At 38.9% G+C, this 23,196-nt stretch overlaps 3 protein-coding genes across 3 annotated transcripts; 2 read left to right on the top strand and 1 right to left on the bottom strand.

Moving 5' to 3' along the window:
* Positions 1-3,485: 3,485 nt before the first annotated feature.
* Positions 3,486-4,360, top strand: LOC144628779 (uncharacterized). Its single transcript, XM_078486895.1, has 2 exons — positions 3,486-3,986; positions 4,181-4,360. Exons 1-2 carry the CDS (start codon positions 3,486-3,488, stop codon positions 4,358-4,360), a joined length of 681 nt encoding a protein of 226 aa, XP_078343021.1.
* Positions 4,361-9,792: 5,432 nt separating this feature from the next.
* LOC144628780 (uncharacterized) lies at positions 9,793-10,689 on the bottom strand. Its single transcript, XM_078486897.1, has 2 exons — positions 10,165-10,689; positions 9,793-10,059 (listed from the first exon to the last, which is right to left on the bottom strand). The coding sequence occupies exons 1-2, from the start codon at positions 10,687-10,689 to the stop codon at positions 9,793-9,795; spliced, it is 792 nt and encodes a 263-aa protein (XP_078343023.1).
* A 464-nt stretch (positions 10,690-11,153) lies between these two features.
* On the top strand, positions 11,154-12,253 carry LOC144667088 (uncharacterized). The gene is made up of 2 exons (XM_078528469.1): positions 11,154-11,786; positions 11,990-12,253. The coding sequence occupies exons 1-2, from the start codon at positions 11,286-11,288 to the stop codon at positions 12,218-12,220; spliced, it is 732 nt and encodes a 243-aa protein (XP_078384595.1). The 5' UTR covers positions 11,154-11,285; the 3' UTR covers positions 12,221-12,253.
* The last annotated feature ends 10,943 nt before the right edge of the window (positions 12,254-23,196 follow it).

The following is a 23,196-nucleotide window of genomic DNA, read 5'->3' on the forward strand; positions in this document are numbered from 1 at the left end:
TTTATTTTCGTTAATTAAGAGTTCTAAACTTCAAATTGGCAGAGCAAAAGCCTTGTACTGTTGTATTGGCTAAATAACTAACAAGGACGATTTTCGAGCATTGTAAATGACACTTTCATACAAATTGGGTCGACGTTTTTCAAGTTTACCCGAACGCAAAATTGCCTAAAATTGCGTGATATAGCCCCTTACGAAATGATTCAAACTTTGCACAGTCTAGCTATTAGAACTGTCTGTCTGTCTAAAAAAAATGTTACACAAGACAGCCAGTGTGTGCTCTATGTAACGTCATCTTATGTGATTCTGTGCGATCTTACTTTATCTTAAGGTGGCTTAATACAGTTTTAAGGGGGTAAGTGAGCCCAACTTTTAACTCTCTTTAAACATAGGCACGCTAAGCGTGCAGGAGTTATTTTTTCAATTTATGGGGTTGCTTGGGATGAAACTGGGTGATTGTCCTGTTGGGATGGTTTATGCCATGGGTTGAGCTATTTGTGTATGGCGCCCCACGGAGTCACTTTTTTGCACAAAGCTTGCTTGCAAACAAAATAATTTTTACATGCATTTTGATACATCAGAACTGTTTTATTTAATACGGAAATTTTCATCATTTAATTAAAAAACAAAACTAATTCAATTGTCAAAATGGCACGTTCTTATTCTGTTTAAAGCGGTTATTTTGTTGCTAGCTTTGTAGCAACCGTAACGGGTTACTTTTGTTTGTTACGGAATACTTTTGGCTTTTTGCCAAATACTGTAACATGATACCGTTGTTTTTCTCACTTTTGTAACATGACACCGTTGTTTTTTAAAACGAACGTAACACGATACCCTTGTTTTTCTCGCAAAGCGGGCGGCCAAAGTAAACTGAAATCAACTGTAAAACATTTCGTTCAAAAACATTTAATGAACCGGTACAAGTAACTTCACTGTTAAAAGCAACTACGATCGATAGCAAAAACAGAATAAGAGCGTGCCATTTCGTGACAACTTGATAACTCAATTAGTTCTTGTTTGTTGAATAGAATTTACGTTGTGAATGAACGAAAATCTTTGTTGAACAGTTTTGACAGGAAACAAATACTCCAGGTGTACTGCGCTTTAAAGAACTTTTCCGAAGAGAGTGGGTTTTTTTTATTTGATTCGTTTATTACTTCGTTTATTATAGTTTGCGAATCAAATTGCAAACATCGATACAAATTTCCCGACTTCGGCCCGACTGAACTTTCCAAGTTTAGTAGTTGAGGAGAAAGTCATGGCGATTTCTGAACTCGAAGATTTTAGAACTTGTCAAGGAAAGTAGCTTGAAGTGCAAGACAACGTTTCGCATCAGCGATCACGCAAGCGATTTGCCGATAAATAAATTTCATGCATGTAGAAATTTGGTCAAATTTTAACTTTTTTGTATGAAAACACATATTTAACGATTTCTGTGAGGCATAATCTTCACTGTCTTCAATTTCAAGTCTTCTGCGTTTGTAAACCGGATGAAACTGGATGGTTTACCCATATGTAAAATTGATTTTAATCGAAGCCGACGCGACAGGGCCGACTAATTTGGGGTTCGAGACAACATGTTTACGGCTCGCTGAACATAGAAGTTTTTTATTTTTATGACATTTGTTTCCAACAGTTTAGCGTAGCAAAGCCCTTTTTGATAACATAACTACAGAAGGATTTAATAAATTCGGGCCGAAGTTGGGAACTTTGTATCGAAGCTCACAATTTGATTCGCAAACTACGAATACGTTTCAAATCCATGATAATTCACAACTCACCAATTAATCTTTCAACGAAAACAAACTGCGACACGCTGCGACACATAATTTCGTCAGATTACTTCGCCTTTATAAACTGCAATTTGATTGGCTTTGGTAGTACCTGAAATCTGATCGATGTGACAAACTAACATACTGTAAGACAGAATTTGAGCTATTTTTTAAAGGGGCAAAATATAATATTTCCTATTTTGCGAAAAATCTGTCTTTAGTTACAGATTTTTATTTTATCCTGCATGAATGTTTAATCAAAGCCAATTTGTAATTTCTGAAATTTTGAGGTGGGGTCATATGGGTAGATTTTGAGAAAAATGCTGTTAAAACAACTAGTGCCCAGTCCCTTCCTAAGCACTCAGCCATTCATTTTGGCTCTTTATTGATTGTTTATTACCATTTTATTGGTCAAATATCGCATATGATGGCTTTATGCTTTAAAAAACAGTAAAAGGAGAAAGAAAGAACATTCCTGAATATTTTTGAAGAGAGTTAAAAGTTGGGCTCACTTACCCCCTCAAAACTGTATTAAGCCACCTAATCAGTATTGAGGCCTATAACTATAAAATGTTGACGTTTCAAAGTATTATGTTTTAGTTATCACTCCTACCCCCGGGGGGGGAACTCCCTATAATGGCCTATACGGGGAGGCTCCGCCCAAAAGGGGTACCTTTTTTGGGCTTCAGGTATATAAAAGGGTAGGGATTTCACAAAGCAAGTTGAAAGGGTAGAAAATTCGGGCATTAAGATATTTAATAACGTTAACCTTTAAAGTAAATATTTCGAACAGACGCAACTTTAACATGGCTGTATCGTCCTTTATTTATTATAAAGCGCTACATAAAAATGTCAAGAAAACGTCCGGTTTTAAGTATACCTTAAGGTTACTATTGTTAGCGGCTACTAATTTTAGCGATTTTAGCGAGTTGGGCAAAAATCGCTAAATTTAGTACTCGCTAAAATTTGTCTCGGTCAAATTTAATACTCGTCAAATTTAAATACCTCCCTCCCACCCCAAAGGGAAAAAAATTAAGCATAGTCGACTTGAAAAATTCTTTTAAAAATAGATGCCGGTAACTTTGTTTTTTCTGGCAATGCAAATACTCGTTCAATTTCAAGTGAGTTTGTTCTTTTACTGAACATTTATTTCCATCTTATCTATATGTTCATTAAAATCTGGTTTGCACAAAATCACTAACTTTTTAATTTTTTCGGAAAATCGCTAAATTAAATAGTCGCTAAATCTTGCTTTGAAAAAATCGCTAAAATTAGTAGTCGCTAAAAATATTAACCTCAAGGTATGCCGTGTCGTGTAGGTATATGAAAGGGGTACCTTTTTTTCAATAAAAGGTATACGAAAGGGGTACTTTTTCTGTCAAAATGGTATATAAAAGGGTAAGGGGTTGGACGTCGGGGCGGAGCCTCCCCGTATAAAACTTTTTCGAGTGCCCCCCCCCCCCCCCGGGACTCATACACGATGGGAAGGGTTGAGAAACGTTTTCGGGATCGGAAACGGGATCGTCAATTGCAAGCACGTTTTCGACCGCCCTTTCGGCGGCGACCGCCTTTATACACCTTTAACTGCTTAGTAGGTAGGACATCTCTCCGCCCACTGCTTGCGCCAAGTAGTAGGCACGACTTGTTAAAAGTTTTCTTTGTGCTCACAGCATCTAAAAAGAGAAACATTCAGTGTGAAGCCCACATCAAGACATAATGGGCATAATTCTTGGAGTAGAAGCTGCCGTGGGGATTGCTGAAGCTGCAGAAGGAGTTGAAGCAGCAGAAGCGATAACTGCTGCTAGCGATGCTGAAGGAGCCATTTCATCTGGATCAAGCGTTGGAGAAGCAGCTGGTTCTGAAGCAGGCGATGGTGCGGCTGGTGCGGTACAATCTGGGGGAGATGCTCTAGCGTCGGCTCTTCAAACACTTAACGAGGCGTTGGCAAAATTAAGCAAAATGGTGGAAGAGTACATTGTCATCGATACGGTTTTCAAAACAGCAAAGAAGATCTTACTGGCGCTTTCCTCGGATCCTTCAGCTCGAGCCCGAGCGAAGAAGCTTGAGAAATTGATCAAAGTACTGAGCCAAAGTTCCAATCTTTTGACCAATCTGACGGAATGGCTCAAGGTCCATTCTCAAGACACCACAGATATAAATGATATCACTGTTACAATGCAAGGAGTGCTATCAAAGTTTCTCCCACGACTAGGATCGGTAAGTATGTTTTAACCCACAACAAACAAATAAATACTGAACAATTTAGGTTGCCTTTTCCTGCACACCCGTACAAGTGGAATAATCATGGTCAGATATAAAGTATTCGTTCTGAAACAATTATTATGTGGTTACAGATATCAACTGTGTATGTGGTCCAAAATCGATATATGGCCTTCTTTTTATTCATACAGGCTGCAAGTACCCTGAAAATCCTTTCAAGTCAGATCTCCCAAAAGAACCTCAAGAAGGAACCTGTTACAGATGGGGAAATAAACGCCTCTGAACACAGCTTGCAGACAGTGCTCAGCAGCTTCAAGTCCCTGGCTGAATTCAAGACACAACATAAAGACAAAGTTCCCCGACTCGATTAGACTGTCCACAGCCTCTCGATTTTTCAACGCAAAAAAGCAAACGAAGCGAGTGCAAAGCGCGAGCGCGCGGGGGAGGGGGGCGGGAAGCGAGCGAAGCGAGCCACTTTTGGGCTGGCGTCCAGCTCTCTTGCCGTTCTCACCGCGCGCTCATCGATCGAAAAAAAAAGGAAAAAATAAAGGGCTGTGGACAGTCTACGACTCGATGGATTGCCCATTGATGATAAAATTGTCGCCTCGATGCAAGTGGAAATGCCTTGAAAAGACTGAGTCTTAAACGTGTGCACTTGGTAGCTATGGCGGTTCAGTTTGTGTTTGTTCATACCGTATGCTATCATCTGAAATGTAGCTGAACAGTGTGTTATGATATTTATAGTTACAGCCATATTTTTCCTGTTTTATTCTGTTTTTATGCATGACACTCTTTTTTAATATAGATCCGATATACTCAAAGTCGCATTTTAAATGACGGCCTCCGTCTGTTTGATTCTTTGTATTTGATATTATGTAAAAGTGTTCAGTTTCTTCGTTTTTATCTTACTTTAAACGTGTTCGCCGAAAAACTGAAAGACCGAACGATTGAGGAGGATGAGATTGCTGTCTCATATGATGTCACTTCTCTGTTCACTGAAATACCTTTGGACGAGACCATAAACCACATCTTGGACCAAATATACAAACAGCACAAACTGCCCCAGATTGCTCCCCGAACAATCTTTAAGCGTCTCCTGGAAAGAGTCACTAAAGGAACTGTGTTCAGTTTTAACGGACAATTGTACAAGCAAATAGATGGATGCAGTATGGGGAACCCATTGTCTCCCACCCTAGCCAACATCTTTATGTGCAAACTAGAGGAAGATATTGTAACACCACTGAATTTACCTTTCTATGACCGGTACGTGGATGATTGTTTTAGCAAAAGGAAGGCAAATGCTCCCGACAGTCTACTTGATAAGTTAAACAGCTACCATCCAAACATCAAGTTTACCGTGGAAGAAAACCCTGGCCACTTCCTGGACACCTCTTTCAACCATCATGAGGGAAACTTCACCACCAGCGTCTACCAAAAACCGGGTAAACTACAAGTACATTGGAAATCGGCCATCCCAGAAAGGTGGAAGCGCAATACTATTCTAGGGGCCCTACATTGAGCAAAAAGAATAGCCACCAATTGGCAAGCAGAAGTCAAAGTCATCAAACATTCATTCATCAAAGCAGGATACCCCACGAAATTGGTGAATGAAGTCATCCGCGATTTTGAAAACCCAAAAAGCGACGAAACAATAATTCCTGTCCACTGGTTCGATGAAAGACCTAAACTTGGAATTCGCATCCCTTTCTGCAGAACAAATGAAGTAGAAAGTAGGAAATTCTTAAAGAAGCTTAACATGTACACCAAATGGAGGTTTAATTTCTTCATAATGTGGCAAACACGCAAGACGGAATCAATATTCAAGTTAAAAGACAAAATCACACACCCGTCACACGTCATCTACAAAGGCAAGTGTAATTGTGGAGTAACATACATTGGCGAAACAGCACGCAACCTCGAGGTTCGTGTTAACGAACATTCAGATGTCAATAAGCAGTCAGAGCCAGCCAAGCACATCAGAAAACACCCTAATCACAAGTTCACGTGGAATGTTTTAACCACTGCCCACTCGTGGTTAAAAAGAAGAATAAAAGAAGCATTCTACATTGCACGCTACCACCCTGAACTAAACAAACAAGTGCAATCACTGGACCTCACCTTGTTCCCCATGGGAACGGGTATTACATAACTGGTGTTATCTGAACTATAAGAACGATGAGCGTATGCAGATTTTTTCACCCTGATGATGATCGAACAGATCGAAAACGTTTAGAATCAATTTTTAACAGCTTTTACCTTAAGTTTTATTTTTAACCTTTTATCGGCGAAATGTATATAAGTACAACATTGTTTATTTATCTGATCAGTTTCCATTGGTAGCGGGTCGCCTATTTTGTTCAACATAGGGGCCAGTTAGTATAGCAGTTAACTGGCACAAAAGCGTAAGAGGTAACCTCTGTGATGACAAACTCGGGGATAGTCCATTCCCTGAACTCTCTCTTCCGCGCACCCTTTATAGGGGTTGGGTACCCTAACTAACATTGTTTATTTATCTGATCAGTTTCCATTGGTAGCGGGTCGCCTATTTTGTTCAACATAGGGGCCAGTTAGTATAGCAGTTAACTGGCACAAAAGCGTAAGAGGTAACCTCTGTGATGACAAACTCGGGGATAGTCCATTCCCTGAACTCTCTCTTCCGCGCACCCTTTATAGGGGTTGGGTACCCTATAAAGGGCGCGCGGAAGAGAGAGTACAGGGACTGGACTAACTCGGGGATTGAGTATTACAATTTAACGTTGTTTCAGTAGCAGCTTCCGCTTTTTTCATCGGTTTTCGTATGAACCGCCATTATCTTTGTGTTATGATCATAAAAAAAACATATGTTGACCTGTTGATTAGACAGCTTTTTTTAAAACATTTATACTTTTGCTGTGCTATTTTCTAATGTTAGGTTGTTTGATTAGTTGTGCCTAAGCATATTTCCATAAATAAATATTCTGAATATATTGAACCACTATGGCATGGTCATTTCTTCTGCTTAAATCTAAATAACTGTCCCTAAATACGGATTGCTTCAAAACAGTATAACTGATCTAGACTCACTTATTGCATGCCATTAAATCGTATTTTTGTGTCTTCCTCTTCCTTTTCCTCTTTCTGTTTAGTACTATGATTAATTTTCCTACAAACTGTACGCTTTATTTGATGGCAGTTTGACAGATAGTACGGGAGGAAATTTTCTGCAGAGGACCCAAGGCTAAAATTGACTCCTAAACGTGAACTGTTGTAAAACCAAGTATTCATAGATAACGTTGTTAGTAGCCGTGAGTTGAGTCACCTTGGTTAACCGGACTGACAATCATTTGGAATAGTGGGTTATACATTACGTGCGTCATCATTTAGCTATCTTTTAGGGAGCAAAAACAAAGTACTTATAACATAAAACCAATGAAATACTTCCCTACACAAGTGCCTCTATTAAAGTTATCATTTCTCTCTAGATGAATGACAGGAAACGTATTAAATAATATTTGCTCACCCATTCAGAGGCTCTTTATTCTTCAATGCCATTAAAAAGAGGAAAACGGAAGACTTCAAAGACGTCAAAAAGGCTATGGACGCTTCGTATTGACAGCGGAGCTAACTTGAACACAGCAATTATGGTCAATTATGGTTGACAAAACCGCAATGCCTTTAAACGATTCGATTGAGCATGAATTGATTACGGCAAGAAGGTGTTATATCAAAACGGATATATATATATGTTTGTATATAAACAACCACACTCCGGTGTAATAATGTTTCATTGCGTATTATTTTTATTTCAAAAAAGAAACCTACTTTAAAGTAACGCAAAATTACAGTGGTCGAGATTCTAACGATCTTTTGCGCTTCGAGCGATCTAAGCAAGCTGCCTCAGTTCTACTAACTATGCTCAGTGTCAAAAGCTGACTGTGACAAGAGATCCGATGTTTTAAAATATTTGCTTTGAGTTATTAAATATGCTTTTTTTTTAATTTACCAAAACATGATACTAACTTTTCTGAAGAGTAAATTACTTACGCAGTTGCTAGTTATAATTTATCTATAGGCGAATAACACGAAACACAATTAAGTGATATCTGTTCGTCACCAAATTATAGTCTCATTTTGAAGTATGTGGTGAGTATTAAGTAAACCGCGATAACAGGATGTCTTATTCATTACAAAGGACAACAGACTTCGGAGGCGCCAAAGAGACTATCGCTACCAGCTCAGTATTGACCTTTAGCGAAAGTCAAGTGCCTCACCACCTTTTATTGTGTTAAAATCTTTCCTCTTTCATCCGCAGTATATGGCCAACAAAACAGCGTTAGCAAAATTAAAAACAAACAACGTTAAAAGTGTACCATTAAATTTTATGGCCAAAAAGTGCTTCACAGAAAAAAATGTATTTGTTTGCAAAAAAGACATTTAGACTGTTTCGATCAATATAGATCGATCTTGCATAGTTATTTAATATTTCAATGTTTTTTTTTTCATTTAGCATTGATCTAGAAACTTGGCAATGCGGAAATCTTGAAGGTGTTCAGTGCTGAATTTCATATTCAAAGGCTTCGTTTTCCTTGAGTGTGCTCCAGTTTATAGAACTAAAAGGCAGTAGATATGTTTAAAACTTCCTTTATTTCTGTAACTGGTGCTGTTATGAACAAACCTGTTTACATTTCATTATATGACTCAGACAATGCTTAAGTTTATGTATATATATGCACAGAGGACTGGTTATTAACACAGTCGAACACAATTGAACCCGGCAAGTTGAAGCGGAATCTAGTGTTTTGAAATATTTAGTACCTTATTCTTACTAAATTTCGCGAGTACTTAATTTCGCGAAAAATCAAGAGCCATATTTCGCGAGTACTTAATTTCGCGATTTTGAAAGGAAAGTACACTTGGAGTGTATTAAATTTCGCGATTTTTATCTATTCTTCAATATGAAGCTTTGACCTCGAAACTGTAACAACATAATTAATATGAAAGTCATCATAAAAACAGCAAACAAAACAATATAAACATAACAAAACAAGGTATTCAACAGTCTAAATCCCTAATAGGTTCATCTACGACTGCAAGAGCGGGATTTTGAGGAACTTGGCGGCAGAAAACAGTTCGAACAGTGCGACTGATAGAGTGGGAGATAACTAACGGACAAAATTAAACAAAAAAACTCCTAAACATGAAGCTCAGACATGTTAGAACAACTATGATAAAACACATCGAGTTTCATTTTTTTTATATTATCAGTACGATATAAAATTTCGCGATTTTAAACTTCGCGTGTCCTATATTTCGCGAGTATTAAATTTCGCGATTTTGAAAAAATCGCGAAATTTAGTACTCGCGAAATTAAGTGAGAATAAGGCTTGAAAACGCTGAAATTCATTGACGCGAAAGCGGGATTTTCTAAACGTCTTGCTGATTTTGTAAGAAAGCAGGATTTCTTTGAGAGATAAATGCTATATGAACATAAAGCTATAAGATTGTAACTAAGCAAGTTCCCTGAAGTTCAGCTTATACAATAACTTACCGCAAAATGAAATAGTAGAGTATATCGGCTGGCAGTCAACACTACGTACGGCAATGAACATAACTGCGGCCAACTAAAACAATTAAGCGAAACAGAACTACGACTTAAACTTCTGTCCAGTTTCTGATAAAATAAAGACATAAACATACTTGCATGCATGTAAACTATTCAAATAGTTTACGTTTGCCCTACTAAACGGGAAATACGTCATAGTAAGCTAGAACATTGTAAAATGTTTTCAAACAGATAAGCTGCAGAAAAAATAGTAGACTGGACTCAAGCATATGGCATTCTTTTGATGCTCCACACATCAGCATTGATCTTGTCAACGTCATTCCTCTCAATTGGAAAGGTTCCCAGGCCTGAAAATTTCTCCTTTTTGGCATCAACAAAGGTGATTATGTCCTGCAAGGCATGCAAAATGGACTCCGAGCTGTTGATAAGCTGGTCGACCTGCTCAGTAGTAGGAACGACGAATGTCGGTTTTGCATCGCCATCTTTCTTCTGCAGCTGTTTTGCCACGTTAAATGCTTCCTCTACATCCTGCATGCATGCAAACAAATACGTAAAGCAGTATTATAAATATCATTTCATGCCTACACATGTTTATTCAATGTTCCAGACAAATTTGAAATTGAGCGAGCTCACCTTTCCCATCGGCTTCGTAAATTTGCTTAAAATATCTGGAAGAGGGACGGTGATTCCTTCGCCAGCATCAACTGTGACTTCTTCCTTTTCCTTGGTCCAGTTAGCGAGTTTGGTTAAAGCGTCGGTGAGGTCGGAAGTAAGCTGTGCCAAAGCCTTGACTTTCTTCTGCTTCTGCTGGATTTTCTGCTGGTTTGCACCACCACCACCACCACCATGCCCAAACATCTTTTGCAGGACTACATTTACTCCATATAAAATACCTCCAATTGCAGCATTTTTTCCAACGAATACAACGAACTCTCGCGTTGCCACTGACCAATTGATCTTTTTCAGGGCATCGACACATCGCCTTAACATGCTGGTGCTCTCGGCTGCCTTTTCTGCTTCCGCCGCCGTTTCTGCACTCCCTTCTGCTTCAGCTTCCCCAGCTTCAGCTTCCCCAGCTTCAGCTCCTTCTGCTTCAATTCCTTCTTCGGTTTCACCCATCAATTCTCCTAATTCTCCCAATTCGGCGAGAAATGCCATCTAGAATGTAGTGATAGGCCCACAACCTGTTAACACCCAAACAACAACTTAATACTTCAAAAACTATCTGGTTTAGTAACACTTATCCGATCACACCCCATGCTTACTTCTCAACCAATCATATAGTGATTTCAAGAGTGACGCCAAGTCGCCATAGCAACGTGTTTTGCTACATCCAAAGGTCGAGCGGAAATCTTACAAGAATCTACAAAACGCCATAAACTGACAGAGCTCTTTGTCAACGGAACCAATTAAACGCTCCAATTTGCAATAATTATAGCTTGTGAATGGCACGGAGCAGCTCAGCCGGCTCAAACGACTTCACATGTCACATGTGATTATCACGAGGCAATACTATGTGGTTTTCAATTTAACTAATGCCGCCCCACCACAACAGCCTTATTGCTAGCTTTTTGGACTGCGTAGTAGGTAGGACATCTCTCCGCCCACTGTTTGCGCCAAGTAGTAGCCACGTCTTGTGATAAGTTTTCTGTTGTCTTTCCGTTGTTGTTCCTATCCTGAGAGCACGACGCTTTCTTTGTGTTCACATCATCAAGAAAGAGAAGCATTCAGTGTGAAGCCCACATCAAGACATAATGGGCATAATTCTTGGAGTAGAAGCTGCCGTGGGGATTGCTGAAGCTGCAGAAGGAGTTGAAGCAGCAGAAGCGATAACTGCTGCTAGCGATGCTGAAGGAGCCATTTCATCTGGATCAAGCGTTGGAGAAGCAGCTGGTTCTGAAGCAGGCGATGGTGCGGCTGGTGCGGTACAATCTGGGGGAGATGCTCTAGCGTCGGCTCTTCAAACACTTAACGAGGCGTTGGCAAAATTAAGCAAAATGGTGGAAGAGTACATTGTCATCGATACGGTTTTCAAAACAGCAAAGAAGATCTTACTGGCGCTTTCCTCGGATCCTTCAGCTCGAGCCCGAGCGAAGAAGCTGGAGAAATTGATCAAAGTACTGAGCCAAAGTTCCAATCTTTTGTCAAATCTAACGGAATGGCTCAAGGTCCATTCTCAAGACACCACAGATATAAATGATATCACTGTTACAATGCAAGGAGTGCTATCGAAGTTTATTCCACAACTCGGATCGGTAAGTACAAATTAATGTTTCAACCCACAACAAACAAATAAAATACTGAACAATTTAGGTTGCCTTTTCCTGCACACACGTACGAGTAGAATAATCATGGTCAGATGTAAAGTATTCGTTTTGAAACAATTATTATGTGGTTACAGATATCAACTGTGTATGTGGTCCACAATCGATATATGGCCTTCTTTTTATTCATACAGGCTGCAAGTACCCTGAAAATCCTTTCAAGTCAGATCTCCCAAAAGAACCTCAAGAAGGAACCTGTTACAGATGGGGAAATAAACGCCTCTGAACACAGCTTGCAGACAGTGCTCAGCAGCTTCAAGTCCCTGGCTGAATTCAAGACACAACATAAAGACAAAGTTCCCCGACTCGATGGATTGCCTATTGATGATAAAATTGTCGCCTCGATGCAAGTTGAAATGCCTTGAAAAGACTGAGTCTTAAACGTGTGCACTTGGTAGCTATGGCGGTTCAGTTTGTGTTTGTCCATACCGTATGCTATCATCTGAAATGTAACTGAACAGTGTGTTATGATATTTATAGTTACAGCCATATTTTTCCTGTTTTATTCTGTTTTTATGCATGACACTCTATTTTAATATAGTTCCGATATACTCAAAGTCGCATTTTAATACGGCCTCCGTCTGTTTGATTCTTTGTATTTGATATTATGTACAAGTGTTCAGTTTCTTCGTATTCATCTTTCTTTAACGTGTTCATGCAAGTTGAGGTAGTACCGCTGGTACAAGCATAACATTGTTTATTTATCCGGTCAGTTTCCATTGGTAGCGGGTCGGTTAGTTTGGTCAACATAGGGACTAGAGTTAGTATAGCAGTTCCTGGCACAAAAGCGTACGAGATAACCTCTGTGATGTCAAACTCGGGAATTGAGTATTACAATTTAACGTTGTTCCAGTAGCAGCTTCCGCTTTTTTCCTTTAAACGGTTTTCGTATGAACCGCCATTATTTTTGTGTTATGATCATAAAAAAACATATGTTGACCTGTTGATTAGACAGCTTTTTTTAAAAACATTTATACTTTTGCTGTGCTATTTTCTAATGTTAGGTTGTTTGATTAGTTGTGCCTAAGCATATTTCCATAAATAAATATTCTGAATATATTGAACCACTATGGCATGGTCATTTCTTCTGCTTGAATCTAAATAACTGCTCTTAAACACGGATTGCTTCAAAACAGTATAACTGATCTAGACTCACTTATTGCGTGCCATTAAATCGTATTTTTGTGTCTTCCTCTTCCTTTTCCTCTTTCTGTTTAGTACTATGATTAATTTTCCTACAAACTGTACGCTTTATTTGATGGCAGTTTGACAGATAGTACGGGAGGAAATTTTCTGCAGAGGACCCAAGGCTAAAATTGACTCCTAAACGTGAACTGTTGTAAAACCAAGTATTCATAGATAACGTTGTTAGTAGCCGTGAGTTGAGTCACCTTGGTTAACCGGACTGACAATCATTTGGAATAGTGGGTTATACATTACGTGCGTCATCATTTAGCTATCTTTTAGGGAGCAAAAACAAAGTACTTATAACATAAAACCAATGAAATACTTCCCTACACAAGTGCCTCTATTAAAGTTATCATTTCTCTCTAGATGAATGACAGGAAACGTATTAAATAATATTTGCTCACCCATTCAGAGGCTCTTTATTCTTCAATGCCATTAAAAAGAGGAAAACGGAAGACTTCAAAGGCGTCAAAAAGGCTATGGACGCTTCGTATTGACAGCGGAGCTAACTTGAACACAGCAATTATGGTCAATTATGGTTGACAAAACCGCAATGCCTCTAAACGATTGGATTGAGCATGAATTGATTACGGCAAGAAGGTGTTATATCAAAACGGATATATATATATATGTTTGTATATAAACAACCACACTCCGGTGTAATAATGTTTCATTGCGTATTATTTTTATTTCAAAAAAGAAACCTACTTTAAAGTAACGCAAAATTGCAAAGGTCGAGATTCTAACGATCTTTAGCGCTTCGAGCGATCTAAGCTGCCTCAGTTCTACTAACTATGCTCAGTGTCAAAAGCTGACTGTGACAAGAGATCCGATGTTTTAAAATATTTGCTTTGAGTTATTAAATATGCTTTTTTTTTAATTTACCAAAACATGATACTAACTTTTCTGAAGAGTAAATTACTTACGCAGTTGCTAGTTACAATTTATCTATAGGCGAATAACACGAAACACAATTAAGTGATATCTGTTCGTCACCAAATTATAGTCTCATTTTGAAGTATGTGGTGAGTATTAAGTAAACCGCGATAACAGGATGTCTTATTCATTACAAAGGACAACAGACTTCGGAGGCACCAAAGAGACTATCGCTACCAGCTCAGTATTGACCTTTAGCGAAAGTCAAGTGCCTCACCACCTTTTATTGTGTTAAAATCTTTCCTCTTTCATCCGCAGTATATGGCCAACAAAACAGCGATAGAAAAATTAAAAACAAACAACGTTAAAAGTGTACGATTAAATTTTATGGCCAAAAAGTGCTTCACAGAAAAAAATGTATTTGTTTGCAAAAAAGACATTTAGACTGTTTCGATCAATATAGATCGATCTTGCACAGTTATTATTTCAATGGTTTTTTTTCATTTAGCATTGATCTAGAAACTTGGCAATGCGGAAATCTTGAAGGTGTTCAGTAATAATAATAATAATAATAATAAAGACTTTATTTAAAATGAGGGTAACACTAAATAGCAAAGCTAACAAACCTGTGGCCCTCCCTAAAAATTACACTAGAATATTATAAAAACACTATATACATTGAAAATTGAATACGAATATGCATAATAGTAAACGATATATGAAGCTAAAAAGTTAAAACTATACAATAAAATGATGTAAAAGCTGCTGCTCCGAAAACACCCGATCTCTGAGAGATTCTTTAAAGGGCTTCGGCTGTTCGATTCGCCTTTTTGAGATAGGGAGAGCATTCCAAAGGCGGGTGGCAGAAACAGAAAAAGTGCGCCCGCCTTCTGTCTCCCTTCTGAATTTCGGGCAGCGCAAGTTAAAATAAGCGTAGCGAGTGCTTCTTTTGTTTGCTTGGCTATTTAACACAAGTTAGTCGCTTAAAAAGGTAGGGACGTTTCCATAGATCCGTTTGTGGACTAGCGCGCATTTGTTTATATTACATTGTTCGTGTACTGGGATCCATCCCAGTCTATTAAAAAGTTCCACAGATGATGCACGCGGTTCTGCGGTTCAGTGCTGAATTTCATATTCAAAGGCTTCGTTTTTCTTGAAGGTGCCCCCGTTTATAGAACTAAAAGGCAGAAGATTTGTTAAAAACTTTCTTTATTTCTGAAACTGGTGCTGTTACGAAGAAACCTGTTTACATTTCATTATATGACTCAGACAATGCTGTTTGTATATATATGCACAAAGGACTGGTTATTACACAGTCGAACACAACTGAACCCGGCAAACTCGAAGCGGAATCTAGTGTTTTGTAATATTTTTAAAAACGCTGAAATTCATTGACGCGATAGCGGGATTTTTTACACTGGGAAAGCAGAATATCTTCGAGAGATGAATTGCTGTGCGTATATTTTTACGAGCGGGAGTTGATTACGGCCAGCCAATATCGATATAATTTTATTTTTTCGTTCTAAATGAGGGAATGCGAGGTTCGGGGTAAAGACCATAAGGGGTATCAAATGGTCTTTGCGAGCATTTGCGAGCATGCGAGCAAGGCGTTATTCTTTGCGAGCACGAGCATTGACAAAAGTTAGCCTTTCGAGCAACGAGCACTTTTCAAAAAGCTACCTCCACTAAAAACCGAACATGCGAGCACTTGTAAAAATATGCGACCACGAGCAAACGAGCACCCACTAAACTTTTGCGAGCATGAAGCAGAAGCGTAATTTTGCGAGCACTGCATAATTTTGATGGACCATTCATGACCCCTACCATACTGATGTGCCTCAGCCGTTCTTTCACTAGGCACTAGGCAAAGCAAAATTTAAAATCCACCGTGTTAGTCCCACAACCAAGTGAATCGGTGATCCGACTGAGTTTTGATCTATTTGACTTTTCAAATATTTGTGCAACGCATTTTATTGGCAAATTAACGAGAGCCCGTATTTGTAAGAGTTAATAGTTTTCAGAGTATAATTTCATTCCGGTACACGTACTATGACGAAAGACTAAACCGGAAAAAAATTTCTTTTTAAAATTACATTTTATCAGCATGTCCGGCATGTGGATCGGGGAATTCGAAACTGCCCCTTCCCGATACAATTTTATACATACATAAATACCTACCTACCTACCTACCTACCTACCTACCTACCTACATACATACCTACCTACCTACCTACATACATACATATGTTTGTTTGTATAAAAAAAAAATTTCCAGTAGATTAATCTAGCAACCTTTGTGGCATTTCAGGTGATAAAGTAAGGGATCGCCTAATAAAAGGGTTCCCAAGTCTCCACTGAAACAGTGGGTAACGTGGTAGGGAACGGGTGTGTGGATTGGAAGTGTAGTAGGCATAAAAATAAAATTAAAACAAAATAAAAATGATGTTAGATTGTTAGATAAAGCACCATGCTGAGGGACCAACAAACTGCAATGCAGCCACGTCAACCACGAGGTGGTGCAACGAAAAAAGACGGAAAACTAAATAAAAAAAATGTGTGTATTAAGGGATTAGTACAGATTAGGCTGTGCAAGACCTTGAGGGAAGAAACAAACTGCAATGCAATTAAATCACCACAAAGTCGTGAAAACACTAATGAAAAAAAAAAATTAAATTTAAAAATTAATATATGGAAAGGCAGTTAATAAGAAGAGAAAAAGCAGAAGAGAAACAATAAAAGGGGGAGGGGTTGCTAGAAGAGGAATAGGAATTAGTATTAATTTTGTAAGTTGTTAGAAATTAGTTGCGTAAGGAAGGGAGCGGGACAGATAATTCACAATCCCAATTAAAAATCGTTACAATATAAATTTGGCTTATGATGTACTGCATGGAAAGATATTAAAAAGATCCAAAAACTGCGCGGCTAACAATATTCTGTATGGCAAATTTCATGAAAAATATCGAAATGCAGTTGTGTAATCCTCTCGGGATTATAGGTAGAAAAGGTTCTCGTTAGAGGGGAAGGGGGGGTTGAAGGTGGGGTTTGGGAATCCGATAAGTGTCTTTAAGAGAACATTCTCCCAATTGAAAGGTACAAATAGGACACACATAGTAAAGTTTAAATAAATTGTTTAATTAATGTTTTAAATAGTAATAAGGTTGAAACATTTTACTGAAAAATGACTTAAAAAATTAATTCCCTATCTTTTTACAACTGGACAGTGTAAATGGCTTGTAAAATAACTTGGATTTGCGATAAAACAACTGGAAAAGTAAAAACAATTGTATTAACAGAACTTATTGGCTAGTGCATATAAAACATATAAAAAACATATAAAATAATTTTGCCAACAAACCAACATGCAGATTGATTAACCCATCAAAGTCGGAGATAGGCAAAATTAGCAAACAAATCCTGGAAAAGATCAACCAGAAACTCGTTAGTGCCACAAACGTAAACCAATGGAAGAACACGAACTCCGTAATACAGTGGTTTAAGGAACTAACAAACAAACGTGGTTCAGCATTTATATGTTTTGATGTGGTTGAATTCTATCCTTCAATAACGGAAACGCTCTTGAAGAAAGCACTCGAGTTCGCATCCGAGCACGTGACCATTACAGATAACGACCGTCAAACCATCATCAATGCAAAGCACTCACTCCTGTTTAGTAACGGCCAGCCATGGGAAAAGCGATCTTCCACAACGCTATTTGACGTAACCATGGGCAGCTACGACGGAGCAGCTAGAGACTTGCGAACTAGTCGGTTGTTATCTCCTCTCGCAGCTAAAGGAAATTCCCGGTCTAGAAATCGGCCTTTGCAGGGACGATGGACTGGCAATTCTAGAACAAACGCCAAAAGAGATCGAGAGAGTGAAAAAAGAAATATGCAAGGTATTCGACAAGAACAACCTAAAAATTACAATTGAGGCCAACAAGAAAGTGGTTAATTTCCTGGACGTAACCTTCGATCTGAACACCGGGAAATTCAAACCATGCATGAAGCCAGCGAATACCCCTCTTTATGTGCACCGGCAGTCAAATCATCCGCCCAACATCATTAAAAACATTCCTGAATCGGTAAACAGAAGACTTTCGGAAATCTCGTCCGATGAAGACGCATTTACCGAAGCGGCAACACCTTACCAGGAAGCGCTTAACAAGAGCGGATACAACTATACACTTGAGTTTAAGCCTACACCACAAAGACCACCTTCGCAAACACGCAATCGACCTAGAAATGTAATCTGGTTTAACCCACCGTTCAATAAGAATGTTAAAACCAACATAGGACGCCAGTTTATCCGTCTAATCGATAAGTGTTTTACGGTAGGGCATAAATTGAGAAAGATCTTCAACAGAAACACTCTGAAATTGAGCTACAGTTGCATGCCGAACATACAACAGATTATTGATGGGCACAACAAGGCCATTTTGAGAACAAACACAAAACAGCCACAAGATCAAGCGGCAAGAACTGGGTGCAACTGTAGGAAAAAGAATGAGTGTCCCCTCAACGGAGAGTGTCTCTCTAAAGAAATAGTCTACCAAGCAGTCGTCACAAGAAGTGGTAAATGTGAGTCAAATCGTACGTGGGGCTTACAGCAACAGAATTTAAATCGAGGTGGAGAAACCACCAGACGACATTCAAAAACGAACAAAGAAAAAAAGGACACAGAACTAAGCAAGTACGTCTGGGAACTAAAAAACAAAAGAGAAAATTTTGTAATCAATTGGAAAATTCTGGCAAGAGCGAAATCTTACACGAACATTGTGAAGCGTTGCAACCTGTGCACAACAGAGAAGTTTATTATTATTACGAAGCCGAATTTAGCAACGCTAAATAAGCGTAATGAACTGGTGTCGACGTGCAGACACGGACGGAAGTTTATTTTGAAGCACAGCTTAAAATAGTGAAGTGTCTACACAGCGTGTGCAAGTTTGTCTAGAAAATTTTTATTGCTCAGCACAAGGTAACCAAGCGCACGCATTTATAACAATTATTTAACGGTTTTTCTACGCTTCGAAGTCGCGTATAACAACATTGATGTGTAACGTAGTTAACGTAACTCCAGATAATGGATATTAACTGATGAGTGGGACAACTAATGTTGGCCTACGAAACAGACTGTATTAACATCCATGAACTCAACAAGAAACTACATAAATACATACATACATACATACAAACATTAACTTTATTTTTTTCTAACCTGGAATTTAGGACGATGTTTATAATACAACGGCTTCCTAATTCCTCGCAGAAGGGGAGCCTTCTCCGTAAAAACTAAAATCTTACACTAAGATTTAAGTCGTCTTAAGTAAGATAAAGGCCCTCCAAAGATAAGATGAGTTCCATCTTATTATGAGATTTTGCTCTTTTGCAGTAAGACAAATCCATCTTAAAATAAATTGAAGCTATTCCCTTCCTCTTAATTTAAGACTGACAGAGTCTTACCAAAACGTAAGAGGTAAAAACGTCTTGCTTCAAGATGGGGAACACGTCTTATAGTCCAGGAGCAAATGTCGCTGAAAAAAGTTCCGTGGGAATTTCGTGAAGATTTTTGCCGACCAGTGTAAAAGTGTTGTGGAGGGCCTAAGGGACCCGATAAATGTTGTCGGCACTTTTGTAACCCGTGCAGACGGTTTCTATGGGGCGTTGAAATGTGCCCTGTGTGGCTCAGCATGAAAACGAGGCTAAAGTTCTAAATTGCTTCGCGCAAGCTCTAAATTGGTTGAAATATTGCCGTTTTTTGTATTTTAGGACGAAGTATTTCTAGTCCTTAAAATTATGAGATAAAAATACTATAGATTGTGCTGATTATACTGGTCACAGGTCTTAGCCCTATTGAGACCCGGGGAGGGGGCTTTTCACGCCAGCGCTGACTTTGAACGCTTATAACTTTTTCAGGATTCCACCAAACGCTGCCAAACTGTGCGAGTTTATCTAAAATTTATCCGAAAATAATTTGGTAGGATAGATTGTTGTGTCAGGAACTTGACATCACCATGGCAACGGCATTTTGACAGGCATGTTTTCCCAAATTTGTAATTTTCGTATTTCTATTAATGAAAATTAACTTTAATGCAAATATTTTCACCTTTTTAAGGTTGGTAAGCACAGTTCTATTGATTTCAAGTACTTTGCAGTAATTTTGGGTGGTTTTCTTGCGTTTTGGAAAAATTTTGAAATCCAAGATGGCGGATCCAATATGGCGGCTGCTTTGACATCGTGATGTAATTGCACGTGATGTCACGTAGTCATCCCAGGTGATGTATACCAAAAGATAGATATTTTGACATACTATCCATCCTAGTAGCTTCATTGTGATTGCTGAAAGTTATTCTAGAAGCTACATGGGGGGGACTCGTAGTCGCCCTCGGTTCTTCTTGGACCGAGGGCGGTCCAAGAAGGTCCAAAAAAGCCCGGTCTGAGGGGCCGGGCAATTTTTTTTTTTTTAAAAAAAAAGCTCCTCTGACTGGCTAAGCTTTGAAACAACTGATAACTTCCAATATCAAATTAACATTTTTAGATATTAATTACTATGATATAATCGTTTATTGTTTTAAAACTGTTAAAACCACGACATGTTAAGTTTAAAATTAACAATAACTGCAGCAACAAAAACCTATTGGATGTGAACTATAAGAGATCAAAGATGGCCATTATTGTGCAAAATGTCCTAATAGAATGAAGTGCGAGTGTTTCGGCTCTGAATGTGGACAAAGAGGAAAATCAATCATTTATTGAACTTTTGTTTCTTAGGCGTTTCAAAACTAGACTGCTTATTAATTAATGGTAGAATAAACCGTTGTTATTACTTAAAGAAGCCTTGAGGTCTATAGAAATTTTTTCATGGCAACAGGGAAGTGAACAAGAACCCGCGATAGGATGGGATACTACTCTCGCTCAAATCAACCGTTGCATGAAGGTTGCAGGAGGACTTATTGGGATCACTCTAAACCTAAATGCTAGAGCAAAGTTTTTTCTTAAGGCAAAGCAAATGGCTGGGATGTCTTCACTGATGCAGCTTCTTCACAACGCGAAGACAGAGTTATTGATTGGTTGTTGACCACAATGCGGAACTTTGCTAACCCGTTTTAAGAAAAGAGTAAAGAAATTTACAATTGTAGTAATCAAAGTGGTCATGATCATGCCTGAAGCAATGAAGACTGATCTTTGCCATAAAAGTGAGAGAGATAGGGCACTTTGTAAGATCTTTGCTAAAGACAGAATTCACTCGAACATAGTGAACTGCTGGTCATAGAACAAATAAACGCAAACTTCTTCCTTGGAAAGAAAGCGGAAAGGTATCAAAGTACCGGTATCTTGCAATGATAAAGTGGTCGAATTTCAAGACTAATGATAGTATGCAAGAGCCACACCTGAGGTTGATATCAAGGCAGCGATATCTAAGTTTTCTGTGGTACCGAAATCTATGTTAGCACCCGATGGTATGATGCTCCATTGTTCCGCAAAGAGCTCCTTAATGAGAATTCTTTACAAGCATGGAGGTGAATCGCAGCAGAGAATGAACACGGCTACTCAGAATAACGTAGATGACATAATAAATGTGGAAGCAGAGCCTAAACTGCAACTACGAGTCCCTGCTGTTGACGCGCTGTGGCAGAACTGCAGTACCTTGATAGGTCAGACAGTAACAAAGACTGTTCATAGTCACTGGCGCTGGCCAGAACCACCGTGTAATTGAGCTTGGGTCCATTGCTAGCGCTCTTGGCAGTGCTAAAATTGCAGTGCTTAGGTCTGCTTAGTGTAGCCAGCGAGATACAGCAGCCTCTCATTCACTCCCGCTACTACGTAGTAGCGGGAGCGAATGAGAGGGGGCTGTATTCGCAGGCTAATATAACTGGAGGTTTTTTCCTGATAGTCCTGCGTGCTGAAAAGCCTTCAGAGACACAGACAAGGACGTAATTAATGCTTTGGGATGTCTTGGAATGACGCTGTATCCAGAATAGAAGACAGTGGCTCTAATAGAGCAGTATGTTTGCCAGACGTTTTAGCTCAGAACAAACATCTCGACTCATGATGATAAAGACCTCATGTGGTAGATGTGCAAAAAGAACAGGCTACCACCTACATTTGTTCGCAGAGTGCACTTTATGAAGCAATTCTCTGTGCCCTTTACCAGATCATCGCTTATAACAACGACGGAGTATGCAGTCCTAGGTTGTCACAGCCAAATGTTTACGGATGGAAAAAAAGGGAGGAGGAATGGACGACTGTAGCGATGCGTAGAAAGTTCACTTACAAAACTTGCTACAATCTGAGAGGGGGAATGAGAGGGTCTGTAGACATATTACATATATTGAAAAGACGGTTTTTACTAGCGTCTCTAGACCATGCAAAGCCTTTTAATTTCGTTAAACTGCCCAACGCCGGGATATTCATTGATTCCTACTGACATAACTTGGAAAATGTTTAGTGAGGGGACGGGAGGCACTATGGTTCCAGGTCTGTTCCAGGTTCAATGAACCACAAGAAAATGCAGCTTCGATTTCATGGTCATGTGATCGAGACTATCCATATCAATTAAGATAATGTTTTGGACATCTCAGACTATCGAAACTGCTAATAGTTATTCTAAAATACCAATAAATACCACATTTTTTTGAAGTTCATCATTCAGCCTCGTTTTCATGCTAAGCCAAATAGGCGATGTTTTTCAATTCCCCTCTGGAGGCCTTTGCACGGGTTACAAGATTGCCGACAACATTTATCGTGTTCCTTAGGTCCCCCTTAACACTTCTAGACTAGTCAGCAAAAATCTTCACGAAATTCCCACGGGAATACCATTGCTCCCAGACTATTAGAGCAAGACCTAGTCATCTTACCGAAGATTTTGTCCCTCTTACCTGAGACGCTTCTGTCTTAATTTGAGAAAGAGAATATTATTTTAAGAAGATGTTTAAACTTAAACGTTTTATTAAGACGCTTGGAACTTTTTAAGTTGGTAGCACCTTATTTAAGACGTACAGCTTCTTACAATCAACAACGATACGATTTCACCACCGAGAAGACACTGGGGACGAGATTGGCGAAAAGGCCAACGCGCGTTTCAACAGTTTCATACTTTCATTCAGGCACGAACCTTCGACAAGCTGCGAATGTGGAATGGAGCTACACGTATATAAACTTCTTAAAAATGCGTTGACTTCGACTCGAAACTTGAAAAAGAATACCCTAAAGGTTTCTGTGATTGTATTTTAACAACTGGGAGAAGTGGCCTTTTTTCATTAGCAACGAAACTCATGGAA

This window comes from Oculina patagonica, chromosome 10 (genome assembly GCF_052425735.1).
Source record: "Oculina patagonica isolate OP01 chromosome 10, crgOcupat, whole genome shotgun sequence".
NCBI lineage: Eukaryota > Metazoa > Cnidaria > Anthozoa > Scleractinia > Oculinidae > Oculina > Oculina patagonica.

What these genes read in the sequence shown, in the direction of transcription:
- LOC144628779 (XM_078486895.1), top strand. Translation starts at nt 3,486, where the DNA reads ATGGGCATAATTCTTGGAGTAGAAGCTGCCGTGGGGATTGCTGAAGCT. An exon ending in TTCTCCCACGACTAGGATCG is followed by an intron (nt 3,987 to 4,180) that starts GTAAGTATGTTT and finishes TTATTCATACAG; the next exon opens with GCTGCAAGTACCCTGAAAAT.
- LOC144667088 (XM_078528469.1), top strand. Translation starts at nt 11,286, where the DNA reads ATGGGCATAATTCTTGGAGTAGAAGCTGCCGTGGGGATTGCTGAAGCT. An exon ending in TTATTCCACAACTCGGATCG is followed by an intron (nt 11,787 to 11,989) that starts GTAAGTACAAAT and finishes TTATTCATACAG; the next exon opens with GCTGCAAGTACCCTGAAAAT.
- LOC144628780 (XM_078486897.1), bottom strand. Translation starts at nt 10,689, where the DNA reads ATGGCATTTCTCGCCGAATTGGGAGAATTAGGAGAATTGATGGGTGAA. An exon ending in TTACGAAGCCGATGGGAAAG is followed by an intron (nt 10,060 to 10,164) that starts GTGAGCTCGCTC and finishes GCATGCATGCAG; the next exon opens with GATGTAGAGGAAGCATTTAA.